The 20793-nt window shown below is 42.6% G+C and overlaps 1 protein-coding gene and 1 long non-coding RNA gene across 6 annotated transcripts in view; one reads left to right on the forward strand and one right to left on the reverse strand.

Annotated features, from left to right (window-relative positions):
- Window positions 1–7774, forward strand: part of LOC123615440 (uncharacterized) — a 41654-nt gene extending 33880 nt beyond the window's left edge. Inside the window, exon 2 of the long non-coding RNA XR_006723013.2 lies at window positions 3870–7774. This is a non-coding gene — a long non-coding RNA (uncharacterized LOC123615440). The remainder of the gene's footprint in view (window positions 1–3869) is intronic.
- Window positions 1–20793, reverse strand: part of ZFP62 (ZFP62 zinc finger protein) — a 28602-nt gene that overhangs the window by 6446 nt on the left and 1363 nt on the right. The window contains exons 1-2 of one of the 5 annotated variants that reach the window (XM_045513089.2): window positions 6037–6118; window positions 4377–4406 (exon numbers count right to left, since the gene is read on the reverse strand). The exons of 1 other annotated variant lie outside the window; for it this stretch is intronic. Coding sequence is in view for 1 of the 4 variants with exons in the window: in XM_010950292.3 (XP_010948594.1) it covers window position 6037 (1 nt within the window). In the remaining 3 variants the exon portion in view is untranslated. Of the gene's footprint in view, window positions 1–4376; window positions 4407–5385; window positions 5517–6036; window positions 6159–20793 lie in introns of those variants that run through there. 3 more of the 5 variants (XM_045513088.2, XM_010950294.3, XM_010950292.3) reach the window with 3 other exon arrangements.

Consider the following 20793-nt stretch of genomic DNA (forward strand, 5'->3'; position numbering starts at 1 on the left):
GCACTCTCATCCATCACTGGGAATGCAAACTGGCATAACACCTGTTGAAGGAAATTTGCCAAAATCTACACAACTATGTACACATTATACTCTAATCCAGAAATCCCATCTAGGAATTTATAGTGAAGATACACTTCCAATACAAAAGTATATATGCACAAAGTTATTCATCACAGCATTATTTTAAATTACAGGGTCAGTCAGTAAATGTGGAGGGAGTAAGTAGACCGGGAATCAAAAAAACACATTCTGCAACAATCAGAGTAAAGACTGGATTAGGGAGAATTACTGATGGATTCTAAATCCAGGGCGAAATTCTGAGAATGAGCTGTATATATGCATGGTCTTAAAATATTCCTAAAAGAAAAAATAGTACTTTTACAGTGGAGAGATTAGACAATGCCTTGGCAAGATGTCTTAAATTAATACCACCAGTGGGGGCACATACATATCATGTGCTCCCAGATGTGACACCCTGAGGATACATCACCTGTTAGAAAGCATTACCTGAACTGAAACACAAGGAAACATCAAGTAAATCAGGTAATTTTCCAAAATAAAGAACATTCTACTAAAAGATATTTATATTCTTCAAAAGCATCATTTTCATAAAAGACAAAGAAAGGCTACAGAAATGCTCCATATGAAAAAAGACTAGAGAGATTTGACCACTAAATTGAATACCTGACCTCAACTGGATCTGTACTGGAGGGAAAAGCTGTTATAAAAAATAATTATGTCAACTGACAAAACTGGAATATAGTTAAGTTAGGCAAAAATATCAACATACTGTAACTATGCAACCCTTAGTAAATATACACTGAGTGTTTAGGGATAAAGGGCCATGATGTAAGTTACCCTCAAATGCTTTGGTGGAAAAAAAAATATATATATATATATGCATGAAAGAGCAACAAAGAGAAGACAAAGGAAGATGTTAAGCACAGGTAAATAAGTAAAGTGTATTTTTTTCACTTTTCTTATCCTTGAAATTCTTTCTGTATATTTGAAATTACTTCCAAATAAAAAGTTTAAAAAACGCCAAAATGTAAATTTTAAATTCTCTCAACTACACCTTCCCCTCCAGGTACTGCTTTCGCCATCCTGCCTCCTGTTCAGTTGTGTGTGGAAAAAGTGGTCTTCACGTCTCATCTCCCCTCATGCCTCATCTATTCAACTTGATTTCTTCTACTCAGTCCGTGCTGCATTAGTTTCTTCGGGGCCAGGTGCTGACTCCCCTGCCTGCTGGCCCCTGGATGTTCCTGGCCCCCTGTTCCACCCTGGCCCTTTCCACTGCTGACTCTACATACTCTGCCTGGGCAGTCCTGTCTATACACATGGCTCCTACAAGCTGTCTGGCAGAGCCTCATCTCTGGCCCAGACCACTCTCTTCAATTATAGAGCCTCATATCCACCTTGTTCCCTGTTGCCTAAATCAGACGTGGGCTCCTCTCTTTCCCTTATCACTCCACATCCAAAAGACTTTAAGAACAGCTGATTCTGCTGCCTGCACAGTTCTCAAGTCCCCACGCCCATTCCTAATACTAAGTTCTTAGGTTAAGCCTCCTAAATTCCCTTCTGCCGTAGTCTCCCTACCTTCACTCTTATCCCTGTCCAATTCTTCCTCCAACAGCTGTCAGGAGTTCTGTAAAATGCACACCTGGGCACTCCCCATTAGGTGTTCCCAGGCTACTTGGTGAGGTTCTTCAAGCCCTCTGCACCTGGGCAGCTGGAGTGACTTGCTGGACACCGAAGGGGCCATGCTAATTTACTCCTTGCTGACACCACACTTACTGATCCGTAGTTCAGGTGGACCCTTTCCCTTCTCTGATAGGCTAATTCTCAGGCCCCTTCATGTCCTCTGGGATTCCTTGTTTGATTGGCTGCTGACTGGCCTGCTCTGCATGAAATTACAAATACTTCACTGTTTACCTCCCTGACCTAGGCAGACTCCAGGAGTCTCCCTGTTCTAGCCCTGCTTAACCTCCTCTCAGTGGAAGCAGTGTATTCCATCATCTGATGTAGTTCACCCAATCCTCTTAATGACTGAAATCAAAATAGCAATATAAACGTGCATCTTCATTGAAAATAGATAGTTTTCAATAAGATTGAGATAATTAATCCAAGATGAAGAAAAGTTCAGTCAAAAACATGGGCAGAAAAACACTAAAACATGATGGTATTACAAGGGGGGAGTCTGTGGGAGGTACTTAGGTCATGAGAGTGGAGCCTTCGTGAATGGGATTAGTGTTCCAATAAAAGACACCCCACAGAGATCCCCTGGTGCCTTGATCTTGGACTTCCCAGCCTCCAGAACAGAAAAAACAAATTTCTGTTGTTTATAAGCCACCTTAAAAACCTAGTCTGTGGTATTTTATCATAGCAGCCCGCATGGACTAAGACAGCTGCTAAACTGTAAAGAGAATGTAACAAAATATTGTTACCCTTATAAATAATACTGAAGATGCACTCTAGTATCTCAGTTATACCTGAGGCTGAGTATTGCCCAAGGAACTTCTATTATGATCCGTATCCTGCTTTTCTCCCCAGCGACCGGGCTAGTCCTAGGGTCACAGAGATGGATAAGACAAGTCCATCAAGGACTTGCAAAACTAGTAGAGTCTGGCAGGAAAATAACCAACACAATAAAAATGGCAGACATGAGGCATGGATGAGCTAAGAGGCAGAAGGGGTAGATTGCTTCAAAAAACTAGGTAGAGCTTCAGGAAGAGATAAACAGCTGTAACAGAGAGAACAGCAGGTGCAAAGGGGCGCGTGTTCACCACCCACTGGACATCTGGAACAGAGGATGGCAAGCACAGCTGGACAGTGGGCCAAAAATAAGCGCTGCACCAGGGTCTGCCCGTCATACTAAGGAGTCTAGACTTGACCCCCAGAAGTTTTAGGCAAAGAGTAGCAAACTCGGATATGCATTTTGGAGATAACTTATTCCATCAAATCAGGAGTTAGCAAAGGGTCAGATAGAAAACATTTTAGGTTTTGGGGGTCACATTCAATTCTACTGCTTATTTTTCTTTCTTTTTTCTTTTCGGTTTCTTTTTAACACCCCTTAAAAAATGTAAAAACCATTCTCAGTTTGCAGGCCATACAAAAACAGGCCATAGACCCAAAAGTCTGCCAGTCTCTGTTAGATAATATCAAGGAATCAGAGTAAATTTAGGATGGTGTGAGGTAACAGCACTGTGGCTATGTTCTAAGTGTCTTTTTTTTTAGACTAAGCTATGCTAGGTGAAACGGTATGATGTCTGGAATTTCCTTTAAAATACTCCAACAAAGAAAAAGAGAAAGGTGAAACAAAGGTAGGAGAATTCTAATAACTGTGATGGATGTATGGAGTTCACTGTACTATACTACTTTCCTGTTATGTTTACATTTTTTATCATATAAAATTAAAAGAAATAAAGACCACTCATACTAGTTGCAGTGGGAGAATGGATTGAGGGGAGAGAGAACTGAGTCCTAGAGTCTGGAAGGAGGTTATTATAACCCATCAAGACAGATGTGATGGCTAACTCATGTATGCCCTAGGACAAAAGGAAGGAATCACTTCAAAAGCACAACTCCTGCACAGAGAGAGGGCCAGACGGGTTTAATTTCTCAAAAGTTCTCAGCATTGATGGGGAAACTCCTCTTTAACCAGTTCTCAACAGGGAGCAAGCATGACCCAATAGCATGGTTACATTAGTTAAAAATTTGAGCCATAGATAACCATCCACTCCTTCCAAATTACACATGACCCAGAAACTCTGGGCACCTCTATGCTGGTTGTTCACATTCTATCACCAATGTCTAGAAAAGCTCGGGGAGATAGTAAGAACCTACCCTTAATGCTTACTATTCCTACCCAGGAGTCAGAAGCCACTTCTCAAGAGACTAGGCAACTCACAAAAGAGGAATTGTGGCTCACTCTGGCTGAAAATTCTTGCCTTAACAACAGACTTCAGCAAGCAACAGCTGCAACATGCCTGCAGCTACTATGGATTTTCGGAGTCCTGACCATATTCCACAAGTCAGTCTACCATATGGATTCTGTGCCTTAAGTTCTTGATATCATACTGGACTTGGAGGTGACCATACAAAGAAAAAGAGAAAACAAGAGGAAATGTGAACACAAAATACTTACCAACTCAGAAGAAAGAAGTGGGAGGATGGGACAAATGAAAGATGGGACTAAGGAGTGAGAGAAGTGACATGCAGATGGCAAGAGAGAGAGTATGGTTTGTGCTTTATTACTGCATTTAGCTTACGAGTATCAGAATTGTAAATGGTTAACATAAGTTGGTTCTACTGATTAATCCTTATGATTAAAGATGATTTTTCCTTAAAATAAAAAATGAAATAGAACATTCTCATACCTGGTAGTAGAGAAGAGATTTCAAGTCACCCTAAGGAATAAAGTAAACAAAGGAGATTCTGAAAGGGAGGCTGAGAGATTTTTCTGAAGCTAAAGGGGCAAAGATTGGCTTGAGGAGAATCATTAATAGAACTAGTTTATTAGGCTGCTGTAAAGCTAAGTATCATAAACACAAGTCTCAGGAGAGAAAAGCTACATGGTTTAATTTGTTCTCTAAACACTCTATATGAGTTACTATAATAATGACTTGGCATATTTGACAATGTAGCAATACCTGGCTGAGTTAACATAAAACAAAACTTTTTTATGACGGTTAATCCTTTCTTTTAAAAAACCCTGCTCAGATATGCCCTAGTACAACATCATTGCGTACATCATTGTTTAAAGTGACAAAAAAAAAAAATGGAAACAACCCAAATGCCCTGAATAGATCCAAAAATTATGAAACATCCAACAGTGGTCAATCCAATACCACAGCAGTATATTTAAAAAAGAGAAGCAGCAAAAAAAAAAAAAAAAAAAAAAAAAAAGAAAGAAAGAAAGAAAAAAAAAAAGCCCTTCATGTTCTGATGATCTCTAAAACAGATTAAGCAAAAGAAGCAAGTGGCAGAGCTCTGAACAGTACCCTACCACCTATGTGAAAAAAGGGGGCACTAACATTCCTATTTGCCAGTGTTTGCACAAAGAAATTCTGGAAGGATACATTCAAATAAACTAACAAATGTGGTTGGTGATCTGAGGGGTTGGGCCTAGGAATATGGGCAGAAGAAAACCTTTTCACTGACAGCTTTTCATATTTTTAAGATCTGAATCATAAGAATGAATACATTACATATTCAAAAATTTATTTTAAAAAAATCCTCGTGCTTTCAAAAAGTGAACACTCCTGGCGGCCACCTAGTCCAAACGTCTTAGAGCAGCACACCCAGCCCCAGCCATCTTTCACATCCTCAAGCCTGGGTTCCCGCAGGCTGTCCCCAGGTCTAGGAGCCTCTCGACCTTCTCCCTACCTAGTCAATTCCTGATCATCTTGTAGAGCCAGCGCTCCGGATCCCCGGTCTGTATAACACGTGAGCTCCCCTAGGGCGAAGGCTGGAAAGCCCCTCCCGGTGGCTCGATCCACACCTGAGGCAGGAGTCTCTCAACATCATTCCCCCATCAAAGAAAAAAAGTGGGGGAGGGGGCGAATCAGATCACCCCTCAGGGCCCCCCCCCCAACTCTCGTATTCACTCTCAAATATCAGGGCCAAACTTAACAGCAACGGGGGCACAAATGGTGGCTCAGTTAAAAGCGCTCATTTTCAGGGTTCCCCTCCTGCCCGAGACAGCAGCGAGTAGTTGAGAAACACGGGGGCGGGGCCCTAGCCCTTCTCCAGACACCGGGCAGCCCCAGCCAGGCCCTGGCCCCTCGGACAGCTGGAGTTGGGGCCCACAAGGGGCCCAATACGATCCAGAGGCGCGCCCTACACCCCTCGGCCGGCCGGAGGTCTTCCCTCCCTTCCACTACCCGGGAACGCGCTGAGGTGTGTACGGGGAGCGGGGCACACTTCCTCCCAGATCCCGCCCGAGACCCGAGGGGGAGCCAGGACCCGGCCTAGAAGGAAAGGGCGTGGCAGGCTAGGGCCGGGCACGGGAGCGCGGGCGGCCTCGGACTCACGTACTGGCTGTGGCGGCGCCGCGGGAGCCCGGCCGCCGGCGGGACAAAAGCGCGGACGGCCCGGCCGGAAAAACCGAAGCCGGCTCCGGGGCACTTCCGAGTCCTCTCTGGGACGCTGGAGGACTGACTCGATGGTATGGCCCCGTGCGGGCACGTGACCCGGGTTGTTCGTTAGCTATTTGAGTGCTCGTTGTGGCGCGCTCTGGGGCCGTGCCAGCGAAGCTCCCCGCGAAGGTTCCAGTTTTCTTAGGACCTTACGTTCAGGGAGAGATCTAAAGTCACGGGTATTTAGTATCTGATGAATGTTACAATCAATCAAGACGGCTGTGATGGCTAACTCATGTGTGCCCTAGGACAAAAGGAAGGAATCTCTTCAAAAGCACAACTCCTGCACTTCAAATCAGTAGGGAAAAGGTGATATAGGGACAATTATCAAGCAGTAGAAAAAAACAAGTTGGCTTCAAACCTCTGCTCCTATATCAGGATAAACTCCAGATACATCAAAGACAAATGTAAAACTTTTAGCCCACACTAACCATTGCTGCTGCTGCTGCTGCTACCACCTCATCAAAGTATTGGGAAAAAGAAACACAGGACATTTCTTTGATCATATTGGAATAGGGAAGGTTTTTTTTTGTTTGTTTTAACACAAAATCCAGAAACCGTAAGAGTGAAGAGTAATCAATTCAAATTCACAAAAATAAAATGTATGTGGTAAAACTGCTGTAAGAAAAGTGAAAAATCAAATTGCTAACTGGGAAAAGCATTCGCATATTACATCACAAAGGGTAAATCTCCCTGATACACAAAGAGCACCTCCAAAACTGATAACAGACCAAAAATCCAATGGAAAAATGGGTTCACAGAAATGTATGTATGTACATACACACACAAATGATTTATAATAAAAATGCAAACCCAAACTGAACAGAGATGCCATTTTTCTTTTATCAGATTGGCAAAGATCCAAAGGTTTGATAGCACACTGGTGCTGGAAACTGGTGGGGAGTATATTAATAAAAAATTAACTAAAACTAATTAAAAGTATTTTATCCATTTAGAAAAAAGTGAAATTGACCTTGTACTTCATTTTACGTGCAAAAATAAAATACACATGGACCAAGATTTATACAGAACTGCATAATCACCAGCATTTGATGTTGTCAATGTTCTGGATTTGGCTGTTCTAATAGCCCAATGAATGAAACCATAGGCACCAAAAGAGTAAAATGCCAGAGGTGATCTTTAAAGATGGTGGCTTGGCATAGGAAGCTTCTAAACTCCCCACCTCCCATAAACACACTGTGGGGCCAACTAGCACCTCTCAAAGTCCAACGACCCCCCATTCCTGGGGTCCCAGATGTCCACCTGCAATCCCTCAAAAGATAAAGTGTGTTCTTTTCTGGGATGTGTTTGTCCTAGCAGAATTAATAGCCCTAGGTAATGCCTAATCTCACAATAACTCAGGCTGACTTGTCTCAGCCCATGTCTCCTCCTTATCAGAGTCATAAATCCCACTGCCCCTTTATGGGCCCTAACTTTATTACCTTACCTACAATAAATCAGAAACTTGTGCACAAGCTGATCACACAGCCCCCAACCCATTGTGTCCGCCAAGTCCTCCCTGTTATAAAAGACCATAAGCTTTCACCATTGGAGCACGCACAGTCACCTCTCATGTGTGTGACCTGCTGCTTGCTGTCTGTGGAGCGTACCCCCAATAAACTTTTTCTTTCACTTTGCTTTGTCTCTGGTAAATTCTTTTACCACCCACGGTACTGGCCTGCCTTGTCCCACAGCACACACCAAATAAATAGATATATATGAAGCAATTCCCTCTGAATGAAATCTAGAAACTGGCTAAGTGACTCCCATACATGGGACAAAGGAGAAGACACCCACATGGAAACAGGTAGGAAAGGCTGAGACACACTCTTGCTGTAAACCCCACCCGCAGCACAGTGCTAAAAACTCAGAAGGAATCCCCAGTTCCCAGCTTCTGCCTGAGGAGTAAAGGGTTTGGACTCCACATCTAGCATCTCCAAATTGTAAGACTCCTACCGGTGGGATGGACCTCAAAAACACCTCGCTCTACAAGCCATGGAGTGTGTGTCCACAAGACCCACAAACTATAGCAAACAAAGACCAGTTAATAATGGGAGTGTGCACTCACTGTGACAACAGTGTTCTGTGCTGACGGAGCAGGCAAAAAATGCCCATCTCCCAGTCTTTTCCTGAATGGAGTCTATTTGCCTGCTTTAAAAGCTACTAGCAGAGGATCAGGCTTCCAATTTAGCACACATCCAAACGGCTGGTGCAATCCTCCTCAGAGACCAGGGAAGCCTGCAGACACTCCCCACTACCCTCTCCCTCCAGCCTACCTCAAATAGCCGTTGTCTGTCTCACTGAAAGGAGCTTCTACAAATATGTATGTCTCAGCTTTTGTGGCTGAGGCCCAAGGGACATCTCCCCAGGTCACATGGCTCTGATAGCCAACAGGGCTTCCATTCAGGAGTTCCACAGACTGTAGCAAACAAAGAAGCAGTTCTTAACTGGCGATCTCCCCACGGCTCAGGGTAGAGGGAGCAGAAAGTCCCATCTTCCCAGTTTTCCCTTAAAGGGGTCTATTTGCATACTTCCAGATGTGCTGCCTGAGGGCCAGACTTCTATTTAAGCTGGCATCTAAGGGTGGACAGCAATCCTCCATGGAGACAAGGGAGGTATGGGATCATCCCCATTGCCCTCTTTCTCTAGCCCATCCCAAGTCACCAGTATCTCCCGTGGAAGTGAGACAGGCGGGGAAAGGGCAGGGTACAACCATTCAAAGAATAACATAGCCATTAGCACCAAGATGGTGGCAAGAGTCAACTCCCAGTAGATCTTGAGCTTCAACATATGCTCATTGGTGTACAACAGCGTGCTAAATGGCACTCCCACAGGCGCCGCGACAGTTTCAAGGCTGACCATAAAAGGTCAGAAAGTGGGTGGTAGACCAGTTCCTGGGAATCCCAGCCCCCTTCCCCAAAGCAGTTGAAATAATCCTCCCACTTGTTAGCATATGAGGTTACCGAGCTCATAAAGACTAACCACCCGCATATCTTGTGGCCGGTCTCATTTTTCCTAGCCGATCCCACTCTCTGAGGCCACCACTCTCCCTTCTGAGTGAGACGGACTGCATTCTGTCTATAGACTGTGTATCTACTTTACCTTACTTTAACCACCCCCGACCCCCACCCCCTCCACCCTCCTGCCCAATGCCTCGTGACCTCTCTGGCCTCCTTAGACAGCCTGCATTTTGTCCATGGAGTATGTATCTCTCTGAATAAATCTACCTTTGCTCTACGATGGCTCTCACTTGAATTCTTTCCTGTGAGAAGCCAAGGACCCTCACTTGGCGGGGCACGTCCCAGGGGCTTGCCTGAGACCTGGGACATGGCTACATGCACCACATTTTTCCTATATCAGACGTTGCTTATATATGTCTGCTGCCCAATTTTTATTTATTTATTTATTTTTTTGGCAGCTGCTGCCTGAGGGAAGGGCCCCTGGATCATCTGGCTCTGATAGACAACAGGGCATGCATTCAAGAGTTCCACAGGACTGTGGTCAAAAAGAAATTCCTAATGGGCTCCGGAGCACCCATCCCCATGGTTATACATCCTCAGCTCACACAGAGGAGCAAGTAAAAAGTCTACCTCTTGGTTTCTGCCTTAGAAGGACATAGCATTTTACATTCCCAGATGCTGCCTGAGGGTCTAGTGTCCAACAGGCCTGCATCTGGGTGTCAACTGTGAACCTCCCACTTGGGACACTGATGGATATCCACACACCCACAACTACTGGGGCCATTAAAAAAAAGATTTGAGACACAACCAAAAGCATGGAGTAGGCTGATTGATGAGGTTCATCTCCTGCACAAGACCACTGTGTCAAAACTAGGGAAGGTGGCAGCTTAAATCTATAATTATTTCAAAATGAAAGATTTAATTTAAAAAAAGAAGTGTCAGCTGGGTTGCAGTTCATTCTATATGACAATTGAAATAATATATGTTAAACACAGTTTCAGAGATTCAACTAGTGTTAGCCCACATCAGATCATAATTGAACAAAAGGCTTTTAAAAATCCCTGTGGCTTCAAAGATTAGAACAATTATCCTCAGCTTCTCTAAACCGCACGATGTCATCCTGTGCCGTCCAAAGTAAATAAGGATTAAACCCGTGAACGAGAAACAAAAATAAAACTAGACACTAAAAGTAACGAAGACAGATTTGATTTGATTTGATTTGATTTGATTTGATTTCTAAGGTGGTAAAAACAAATTTTATTCAGGAACTATTGCAATACAGAAAAAGAGACCTCAGTATAGAACTAGGTTCCTTTTCAAATACAGGATGAGCAGATGGAGACTTATAAGCCAAGGAGCAGGGTCAGGGTCAGCAATGGGAAATTCCTGAGAAGAAACATCAGGGACAGAAGGTTCTGGTTAAAGAATCACACCTAACAGGATTCCTGCTAAAGGCAGGCCAGGACGATCAGACACCAAGGGGGGGGATTGAGAAATGTATGAAGCTAGAAAATGAAACTAAACTATAGTGACCATACGCAGATCCATTGTTGCCTGGAGATGGGAGTGGGGAAGAAGGGAATAATTCCAAAGGGCACTAGGAAACTATTAGAGTGATGGAAATGTTCTATATCTTGGTTAAGGTGATGGTTTATAGGTGAATACATATATCCAATCATATCAAACTGTACTCGTTAAATGTATGTTAATTATACTTCAAGAAAGTTGTAAAAGAAAGAAAAAAAAAAAACAAAAAACAAGGGTGAGGAATGAGAAATTTGATCAGATGTTGATGTTTGTGCATAACAAGCCCAGCTGAGAGAATACAGATCACTGTGACAGTCTGTCCAGTGTTCAAATTAAGAGGCTATCTAGCACCTCCATGGACTTCAAAACCATTGTGTCCCAAGTAACGGCTGAATTTAAAGGATGGCCGGAGCCACTTGGAGCTAAGAGGAGAAGCCCATTGGGCTTAGATGCTGACCAGCCCCTCTATTCCAACCTGGGAAAAACTTCAGAGACTAGACTGTCTTTTCTTCTCCCCTCCCCTACTCTCATCCTTTTCTTCTGTGTTTATGGGGGAGGGGAGAGGGGTCAGGAGTTCTTGCCGGTGAGAAGACACAGGATAATGACCTCAATGGGGAAGGACTCCTCAGTCACGGGCTTAGGCAAGAACCAGAAGGAAGTTAGCTTTGCCAGGAAATTTCAACAGCTAACCCTGATTTCTGTATTGACAGCAGTGCCATGTACAAGAACTGATTTCATCTGTGTTCAGCCTCCGAGCTTCAGAAGTACAAAAGATCATTCAGTTGCTAAAGAGTAGGAGTCACAAGCATTTCTGGTACAGTAATCTTCCTACGGCTCAGGCAATGGATATTATGCTGTTTTGCATCCTTTCTGCACAGACTTGAGGCTTGTACTTATGTGGCTGAGTTTCCTGTTTGTATAACGTAGGAGTTGAACCTTTCCACTGTGATTTTTTTCTAGGAGGCCTGCCCAAGGTATGGATCATTCAGCCTGCCCAAAAGTCCAAGGGGGCTCACTCTGTGGTGAGCCTGAGGTCCTGGGGGTTCCAGAGAAGAGAGGTTGTGGTAGGAGACGACAGCCTGGAGGAATGGACATAGTGGAGGGAAAGGTTGGCTTTGAAAGGGCAAGTGCCAGATTTTTCAGGTACCAAGTTTGTTTTTTTGTTTTTTTTTTAGGCAGTGAATTTATGATTTCAAATACCCAAAAGGGAGCTTCTGGGTGGGTTTCTAAGAAGCCTAAGTAATCAAGGCAGATTTTATTCAGTAGTAACTATCACAATATGGAAGAGAGTCCAGTGTAAGCTGAGCCCAACTTCAACTAGTGCAGAGGGGACTGCGTGTTAAAGAGAGGATGAAGGAATGGAGAGGGAAATTCAGGGAAGTGAAAGTTCACAAAAAGAAGGAAGATGGGCTGGTCTATGTATCTAGGCCATCCGGATTTGATAACTGGTGTTTATCAAAGTTGGACACCCTTTCTCCTACAGAGACTGAGCAACAGGGACCCCATCTATGAGTGTTGGCTGGAACAAATAATTCTTTGGGTAGACTTGAGCTTTCCAGGGAGGAGCATAAAGCGGGGTTGGGTCATCTCAGGGACGCAGCCATAAGTTGTTGGAAACCATGCTAGAATTTTTCAAGTCCCTTAGGGTGGGTGGTGAATAAAATTGTGCTGAGAGTCTGCAATCTTTATAGGTTAAGTTAGAGGCCTAGTTTAGAGTAGGGCTCGGAGGCATCTGAGTCCAGGGTATAGCCAGTCAAAAAGATTTTCTAGACGCTAGGCTTAAGAAACTGCTTTTAAGTAAACATATTATAAAACGTAATTATTGTTGAAATAAAGCTTGTCAGAATAATGACTCAATTTGATTCAAATCAGATTTATAGTTTTTATAATCTTAAACATCTAGTAAATATAGAAGTAGCTTATTTGATTAGTAAACTCAAGTAGAATAAAAATGTATGACTATTACATTTAACGTTAACAATTATGAGGAAATTATGCGCTCACGCCTTTTTAAAAGTTAAACCTATGATATCAAACTAGTCTTATTCATCAAAGGCTTACCTAAATTAAGTGAACTTGATAAATAGTTCTATATTTGGGGGAGTTTTAGGAATATTTAATTTATATAAGCACTTGTTTTTATCTAAGCCAATTCAAATAGAGTCTCTTTAAGGGATTTTATAAGTTAATTTGGTAATACCATTTGCAGGTAGGCAAAGATTATATACACGTAGCAGACATGCATAAACATACAGGCAGATGCAAATGAGAATGGTATGGCTTTCATTTTAAAATTTTAGGCATGAGTCAGTCATAAAAATAATACAAAACTCACTAGTAAGGGTTGGTCCTCATCTCTGCGCACTTTGTATTTTTTATCAGAATTGTGTTTCTGGCAGATGGAGCAAGTTAAAGTTACCTGCTCGATATGGGGGCTCAAACATTTCACCATATATCTGGGGGGAGACTTTTAAGATTTTATTTTGCCTTGATACATAATCTTACAGAGGCTGTGGGCTAAATTTGGGATGAGGGGCTAAGGAGACTAGAAACCGCCGTCTGGGTATCTCCAAGTTCTGCATGAGTGGATGAAATCCTCACTTCCAATTAGTTCTTTTCTCATGTCCAGCTTCGGGTGATGCTTCTGGGGTCCTTGGGGCCCTTGAGGGCCTCTGAGGCGGGGGCAGGGGGCCTAAAGTTTGAGCAACCCCAGGGAAGTCCGAGGCTGGGGTGGGAAGCCTGGGTCCAGTGGGTGAACGGAGGGATACAGGAGGTAGGGGTTTGAGGAGAAACATATCAAAAAATTTAGGAGAGCTGAAAGGAAGATTGAAGGTGGTAAAAGGAGAGAGGAGCAGAGGTGATGGGAAAGGATACATCTCAAAGGAGGTAGTTTGAGGAGATATGAAGAAATTCCAAATTATCCTTAGCAAAGTCATGTCCACAAGAAAGGATGTGAACAGCATAAATGCCATTGGGGCGAAGCACATAAGCTGCAAGAAGTTTGAAAAGAGGGGACTTCAGGAAGGAGGGTATAGCAGGGTGGTAGAGTCCACGCTTAGCGTGCACAAAGTCCTGGGCTCAATCCCCAGTACCTCCATCTTTAAAAACCGAATTACCTCCCCACCTCCAAAAAAATCCAACCAAACAAAAAATAATAATACAAAATTTTAAAATTTCAAAAAAAAAAAAAAGAATAGGGAGCAGAAAAACTTAAGTCTGATCAAGGAGTCTGTCAAAACCTCATATGAATCAGTGAAAAAATTAACATTAATGTAATATGGTGGTCAGATTAGGAAAATGAATTTTAATGAACAACTCCCCCCCAAATTCCAACCACCATATGCTTTTAATAATAAGTATGAAAATAACAAAACAAAGGAGCCATGGATAGGACTACAGGCCCCAGGGGATGTTACTGAAATGCAGGACCATTTCAGGGTCAAGCCACTGCAGACCTGGGCTAATGGAGGCTCTCGGGACCTGCCTCCTGGGGCAGCCTTCTGAGCTTTCCCACCTGAGGACAGTGATTGGGATCAGGCTGTATGGCCTAAATCCGGAGCTAAACTCGCCCACTGTGCCTAGGGAAGGAGACATGCTTCCTGAGGAGCTCAGGAGAGGAAGCAGAGCTAGTTTGGGAGGGTGGGCTGAGTCCAGGGGCCAAAGGGAGCAGAGGGTTTCAGAGCTGTCGGTGAGTGGCAGAGATGAGGGCTGGTTCTCTGTGTGTCCCAAAGAGAATAAGAAATACAAAGCCAAGAACTGAGAGAGGACGGTCATAAGGGGTATGGGACTGGGCTGGGTTAAGGAGCTGTTGTCTAGAAACCAAATAGTCCAGGGGACATTTTGGAAGGAGGTGTCAAAAAATCACCTCCGGGGAAGAAAGGACAGAGACAGCCAAGGGGAAGCCTGGCTACACACCCGCAGGTCACCAAACTTCTCACACATAGAGGGGTGTGTGTGTGTATGTGTGTGTGTGTGTGTGTGTGTGTGTGTGTAAGACAAAAGAGAGGTGAGGTGGGGGGAGGGGAGAGATTGATTTCATGAGTTCCTGTGTGTTTCATTTTCTCTTTATATGGCCAAGAAACCAACCAATATTTATTATCCACACATAAAACCTGACTTCACATCCCAAATCTGGTCGGGACTAAGAAGCTCCTTTGTATTTTTTATAACTTCATCTTATCGAAGTAATGCAGGATCATGTTTAAGGAGTAAAACTGGAGAAAAATAATAATTAAAAAAATAAAAAAAACAGCCCTTTAACCTCCCTCCCTTCTTCATCCGGTCCCTAGCCATCCCAGTCTTGTTGCCAGAGGGAGAACCTTGTGGCTTTTGGGTTTGGTTTTTCTGTTACTACAGACTTCCTGCTGTCTAAATTATGTGTTTATATCGCCAGTCCCTGTCTATGGATTCCCTGCTCAAAGGGATCAGGATTAAGTTACTTACACCACCCTCTACCTCCTCACCCTTCTTCCCACGTGACTAGTATAGTTTCATTTCCTCCCATACACACATCTACATTTTTTTCTCATTTTTCTCTCTTTTTTGATTGAAGTACAGTCAGTTACAATGTGTCAATTTTTGATGTACAGCATAATGTTTCAGTCATACATATACATACATTTATTCATTTTCATATTCTTTTTGAACAATCATCTTTTTTTTATTGAGTTATAGTCACTTTACAATGTTGTGTCAATTTCTGGTGGACAGCACAGTTTTTCAGTCATACATGAACATACATATATTCATTTTCATATTCTTTTTCCACCATGAGCTACTACAAGACCTTGAATATATTTCCCTGTGCTATACAGTATAAACTTGTTTATCTATTCTATACATACCTGTCAGTATCTATAAATCTCGAACTCCCAGTCTGTCCCTTCACACCCACCTCCCCTCTGGCAACCACAAGTCTGTATTCTATGTCTGTGAGTCTGTTTCTGTTTTATAGTTAAGTTGAACAATCATCTTTTAACTAAGAAAGTGAAAGAGGATTTTCAGAAATGACAGGAATCAGAGAAACAATACTACTGAAGTAACATTTATGGAAATAAAATACTGCAGGATATTTCAAGCAAAACGGACCCAAGGAAAGATAAAGAAGATGAGACTTCAACACAAAAACAGTTACGGTCAACAAAAATGCCCAAAGTACCGATTGCTACTATACTGCTGATGCAACCATGATTTTTAATGTAATTGTTAGAAAGTAGTACCTAAAATAGAAGAAAGAAAAAAACGGTATTTAAAATTAAGCATCTGAAACAGCGCTTACAGATGATTTCAACCAAATCTGGAAGTTTGGAGGGGGATAAAGAAAGGTAAAGATGTAATAGCATGCATAATTTTTTGTCCTATTGAGAAGTGACCAGCACATCTAAACATTGAGGAAAAAAAACAAAACAAAACAAGTTTGTACATTTTTAAGAGTAATTACATAGAAGTAGGTTACAGAACTTTCAAACCACTAGAGGGGGCACAAAGAAAGAAAAATTCTATGATCCACCCAGTCAGGAAAAAAAAGAAACACGAAGAAAGCATGTTCCATAGGAATGTAAAATAAGAGGACAAAAAAAACTCAAAGCAAATCAGGAATTACACTGATTGTGACAAATTAAGTTCCTTTATCAAAAGACCAAGATTTTACCTTGTGGTAGGTATTTTACCCATTATTTGTGGTCTAACTTTATTTATTTGTGGTACCTTTCATCTTAGATGTAAAATTTTAACGTAAATAGATATGTCAATAATTTATAGTTTCTGGGGTCTGTTTCATGATTTTAAAGCATGTATTTTTATACTTTGATTTTCTTATTTTATTTTATTGAGGGATAATTGACATACAACATGATATTAGTTTCAGGTGGACAACATAATGGTTTGATATTTATATACAGTGTGAAATGATCACCACAATAAGTCTAGTTAACATCCACTACCACATGTAGTTACAATGTTTTTCCTTGTGATGATAACTTTTAAACTCTATTCTCTTAGCAACTTTCAACCATGCAATATAGTATTGTTAAGTATAGTCACCATGTTATACATACATCTCTAGACTTATTTACTTTATAACTGGAAGTTTGTACCTTTGACTATCTTCACCCTTTTCACACACACCCCAACCCCTGCTTCTGGTAACCACCAGCCTGTTCTCTGTATCTATGATTTTTTTCTCAGCTCCACGTGTAAGCGAGATCACATGATATTTGTCTGACTTATTTCACTTAGCATAATGTTCTCAAGGCCGATCCATGTTCTCACAAATGGCAGGTATATATATTTTTTCTTTATCCTTTCATCCATTGATAGACATTTAGGTGGCTTCCATGTCTTGGCTGTTGTAAATAATCCTGTGAACATGAGGGTACATGTATCTTTTCAGGTTAGTGTTTTGTTTCCTTCGGATAAATACCCAGGAATGGAATTACTGGATCATATGGTAGTTCTATTTTTCACTTTTTGAGGAACTTCCATACTGTTTCCCATAGTTGCTGCACCAGTTTACATTCCCACCAACAGTGTGCAAGGGTTCTCTTTCTTCCACATCATCACCAATGTAAAGCATAAATATTGAAATAGAATTTATTTCTTGCAGGTGATAAAGCTGTCTACCTAGAAAACCCAAGAGAACCAACTGGAAAATTACTTGAACTGAGAAGAGAGCTTGAAAGGCCAATCATGTGCCAGATATAAACAAGAAGACAATGATTTATTCCCCATACACTAGCAATAAAGAATAAGGACACTTTAAAGTTTCTTTCATGATAGCCAATCTATGAAATAAGACCTAGGAGAAAAAAATCTTAACCATCAATGTGCCTGAAGGCGAAAACTGAAAGACTATATTGAAGGACAAAAAGTGGACTATGTTCTTGGGTGAGAGAGTGACATAAAGATGTCAGTTACTCCAACGCAAATCCCATGATGTTTATTTTGAAAAATAGAGAAGATTCTGGAGTTTGAGTGGAAAAGCAAATGTACCTCTGGCCCATTAGAAAAGGAAGCATAACCAGAAGTGAGATGCCCGTCAAATCTTACAATGTCACTGAAACAGTGTGTTTCTGATGTGGGAAGGAATGAGTAGGTGAACAGAACAGAGGCTCTGGCAACAGACGCAACCTTGCATGGAAACGTTGCAAGTAATAAAGATGCCGCTTCCATCGCGGGAGAAACTGCAGTTTTTCTAGCAAGTGGTATGACATTTGCTTTCCTTTGGAAACCTTACATTCCCCCAGCACACATACATATACACACTCCTGATGAATATCCATGAAACAAATCCTATAGAATTATCAGCAGATACTAGAAATATTTGTATCATGTGTCTGTTGTTGAAAATCATATTTATACTCAAGATATGAAACAGACCCCAGAAGCTATAAAATAAATGATTAGCACGTTTATCTACCTTAAAATTTTACATCTCAGGGGGACGGTACAGCTCAGTGGTAGAGCGCATGCTTAACACGCACAAGGTCCCGCGTTCAATCCCAAGGATCTCCATTAAAAAAATAAATAAATAAAAATAAATTTTAAAAAATAAAATAAAATTTTGTATCTCTCTAAGGCGAAAATGCCATAAATCAAGTTAAAACACAAGCAATGGGTAAAATAATTTTAGTCACTATCCAAAAGAAAGAACACCTTCAAATCAATAAGAAAAGATAAACAATCCAATATAAATGAGATGGAACAGACAACTCACAGACCTGAAATACAGGTGGGCCAGAAACATGAGCTAGAGATAGGAAAAGGCACACTAAAATAAACCGAGCAAAGTGCAAAAGATTTATGACATCAGTGTTTATTAATAGTGTGCACACATGAAAAGGAATAAAATAACTCCACTTGCAGGAACACGGATGGACCTGGAGATCGTCACTCTAAGTGAAATAAGCCAGAACGAGAAAGAAAAATACCATATGATGTCACTTACATGTAGAATTTTTTAAAAAAGACACAAATAAAATTAATTACAAAAGAGAAACAGACTCATAGACATAAAGAAAAACTTACGCTTACCGGGGGTAAGGAGGGCAGGAGGGGATAAATTGGGAGTTCAAAATTTGCAGATACTAACTGCTATAATATAAAATAGATAAACAACAAGTTTATACTTCATAGCACAGGGAAGTATATTCAATATCTTGTAGTAACCTATAATGAAAAAGAATGTGAAAAATAACGTATGTGTGTATATGTATGACTGAATCACTATGCTGTACCCCAGAAACTGACACAACATTGTAAACTGACTATACTTCAATGAAAAACGATGCAAAAAAAGAAAATGCACAAAGATGGGCACCATTATACCCTGTTGCTAAATGTACCAATCAGCACACCATTTTTGGAAGGTAGTCATCAAAACCTTAAACGCATGTTCCCTGTTATCCAGAAATCCCCTTCTGTTCAAAGGATATAATTACACAAATGCACAGAAGACACTCACTGCAGCAGTTTTTGGTGTAACAAGAATTTCTGCATATCAGACGCTAACGGTGCACAGAGCAATGGGGGTGGGATGGTCTGAAGTGTCCCTTGCAGGCTTCAGAGCCAAATCCAAACAGAGATACTATGTCCATGAGCAGCCCTTGGCCCTACTCGGGGCAGAGTCTCAGAACTGCACCCAGGCTGTAGGGAGGCTGGTGGAGTCACTCATCCTCTGCAGCTTGACCTCTGCATTGTGCAGGAAGGAACTTGGGCGAGGCGATCTCTGAGATCTCCTGTCTCCTACACTCCATGCAGGAGCTGACCTCTCTTTCTAGTCTCTTTGTTCCCTCCTCCAGTTTCCCTCCTGGGGTCTGCTCAGGAGTTGGTGTGTTGTCCCAGCTGTGGGGCCTTTTAGGGGACCTGGAGGGTCGGTGTTGTGGGTGGTCAAAGAATTCACCAAAGGCAAGGAGAAGTTTAAGAATAAAGGAAAGTTTAATAGACATGTTGATACAGGCAACAGCAGGCCACACAGATGAGAGGTGCCTGTGTGAGCCCTAACTGTGAGCGTGCAGGGTCTTTTATTGGGTAAGGGGCTGGGAACACAAAGGGATAGGGGGCCAGCCTTCTGATTGGCTGTCAGTGAGGTAGGGGGCTTTGGTATATGGAAAGATAGTGGAATTACAACTCCAGTAAGATGGAGACATGGACTGACACATGCAAGGCAGTGGGATTGACGACTCCGGTAAGGAGGATATGTGGGCTGGGGCAAGTCGGCCTGAGCTGCGGTGAGGCTAGCCGTTTCCCAGATGTTAGTTCTGCTAAGGCAGACACATGTCAGGACTTTATCTCCTGAAAAGGAGCAAGTGGACGCCTAAGAGCTGGAAGTCTGGGCGGGGCGGGGGGGTGGGGCATGTCGCAGGGCCTCGGCAGGCATCAGTCAGCACTGCAGGACCCCCAGATTCCCTCAGACAACCTCGTGGTGAGGGCTGATGGACACCAAGGACAATCGGCCTAAGTGGCCCAATGGACAGGCTGTAACAGGGTGGGTTCCCCACTGTCCAAGGGCAGCTGAGGGTCCTTCCCTTCCACTTGCAGCCCTCCAGGAGTCCAGTGCTCACCCTGATTTTGAATATGGTCACACATGCGTTTCTAGAGGCCTTGAAATGGAGGTGCCCATATGCAGCTTGTGATTCGGGACACGGAGCCCCATTCCTGCTAGAGGATGCACCCTGGGGTGCAGAGAGTGGCAGGTGGGGTCTCCCTACGATGTCCCAGCAGGGCTGTGTCTGGAAGCCACAGAAGTGGGCTCTGCCTGCTGCCTTTGCATTCCTCCTGCGACACACTCACGTCTCCCCACGTGGTGTGAGGACCGCAGGGGAAGGGCAGTGAAAAGCTCTGGATTAACCTTTCCAAATAGCCCCTCTGTGCAACCACCATTTTTTTCTCTAGCCTGAACCACTTCAGGTCCCTTAAACTTCCAAAAGGCCCTTGGCTGCCCCTCAGAACCATGTTGTACTTCCCTGTGTGGAACGAAACGTCCTTTGCAATTTGATCCCAACTACTTTTGTCCAGGCTTCCCTTCCATTGGTGAGTTTCATAAACTCTCGTGGCAAGCCCATAGCCTTTTTCTGCCCCATACATGCTAATCCCCTCCCTGACTCAGATTGTCTGTTCCCTTCTCCTCGCCTCCATCATCTCCCTGATGCTGCTCTGTACTTAGCATCAAT

Source organism: Camelus bactrianus, chromosome 3 (genome assembly GCF_048773025.1).
Source record: "Camelus bactrianus isolate YW-2024 breed Bactrian camel chromosome 3, ASM4877302v1, whole genome shotgun sequence".
Classification (NCBI taxonomy): Eukaryota; Metazoa; Chordata; class Mammalia; order Artiodactyla; family Camelidae; genus Camelus; species Camelus bactrianus.